Source organism: Aureococcus anophagefferens, assembly GCF_000186865.1.
Source record: "Aureococcus anophagefferens unplaced genomic scaffold AURANscaffold_190, whole genome shotgun sequence".
NCBI lineage: Eukaryota > Pelagophyceae > Pelagomonadales > Pelagomonadaceae > Aureococcus > Aureococcus anophagefferens.
Window position 1 is genome coordinate 8,731 of NW_008705732.1, and position 982 is coordinate 9,712.

Consider the following 982-nt stretch of genomic DNA (forward strand, 5'->3'; position numbering starts at 1 on the left):
TCTTGATGAGCTTGACGCGGGACGCGTAGGTCAGCGACGTCACGGTCTCGTCCGCGTTGTAGTCCGCGGGCGAGATGTTGACGAACATGAGCGTCTTCGCGTTGCCGCCCAGGGAATCCTGCATGACGAGCGTGAGCTTGTTGTTGCGGTAGGGGATGAACTTCTCGCCCGTGGACAGCGCGGAGATCACGTCGCCGAGCGCGCTCAGCGACTTGTTGATGTTCTGCGCCTCCTTGAGCCGCTCGTCCGTCGCGCCCGTCTTGTCCGCGCGCTCGCTGCCCGCCAGATCCACGAGGCTCAGCTTGCCCACGGACGTTTTTTTGGTCGTCCGGTTGTAGACCTCGACCAAGATCGCGAAGATGGAGTGGGACCGCGACGACTCCGCGTTCATCTTCGTGGCCCCGACGTGGCGCTTCGCGTTGCCCGCCTCGAAGAGGTTCAGCAGCTCGTCGGCGGAGGCCGCGTCCTTGACGACGGCGTTCTTGACGAAGACCATCTTCTTCGCGTCGAGCTTGACGTCGAGCTTCGGCGGCGCCGCGCGGCTGCCCGGGTTGTCGAGGACGTGGTAGAGGTCCACCAAACCGTCGTTGTAGAGCTCGAGGAAGTAGGTGCGCACGGTCACCGTGCACTGGTGGGCCATCTTCTGCGCCTCGTCGAAGAGCGCGTGGATCGCGCGCGGCGTGATGCCCCGGAGCTCCGGGTTGTCGCGGACGCCCGTCATCGTGAACGTCTTGCCCGAGCCCGTCTGGCCGTAGGCGAAGATGCACACGTTGAAGCCGTGGAGGCAGGACTGGATCAGGTTCGACGTGTCCTCGAAGACGTCGCCCTGGCCCGCGTCGCCGCCGACGACGGGCGGGAACACGTTGTCGAAGTTGAAGACCTTGGGCCCGTTGTGGCCGTCGACGGTGAGCGTCGTGTCGTCGTCGAAGTGGACGACGGAGCCGCACTTCTTCTCGAGCTCGTACTGGCGAAGGGCCGGCAG

At 65.0% G+C, this 982-nt stretch overlaps 1 protein-coding gene across 1 annotated transcript; it reads right to left on the reverse strand.

The window, feature by feature from the left end:
• Positions 1-4: 4 nt before the first annotated feature.
• Positions 5-805, reverse strand: AURANDRAFT_14287 (hypothetical protein; the record flags this gene model as incomplete). The annotated part of the gene is made up of 1 exon (XM_009044217.1): positions 5-805. A coding segment is annotated over one exon (801 nt), but the record flags the coding sequence as incomplete, so codon positions are not given.
• Positions 806-982: the final 177 nt, after the last annotated feature.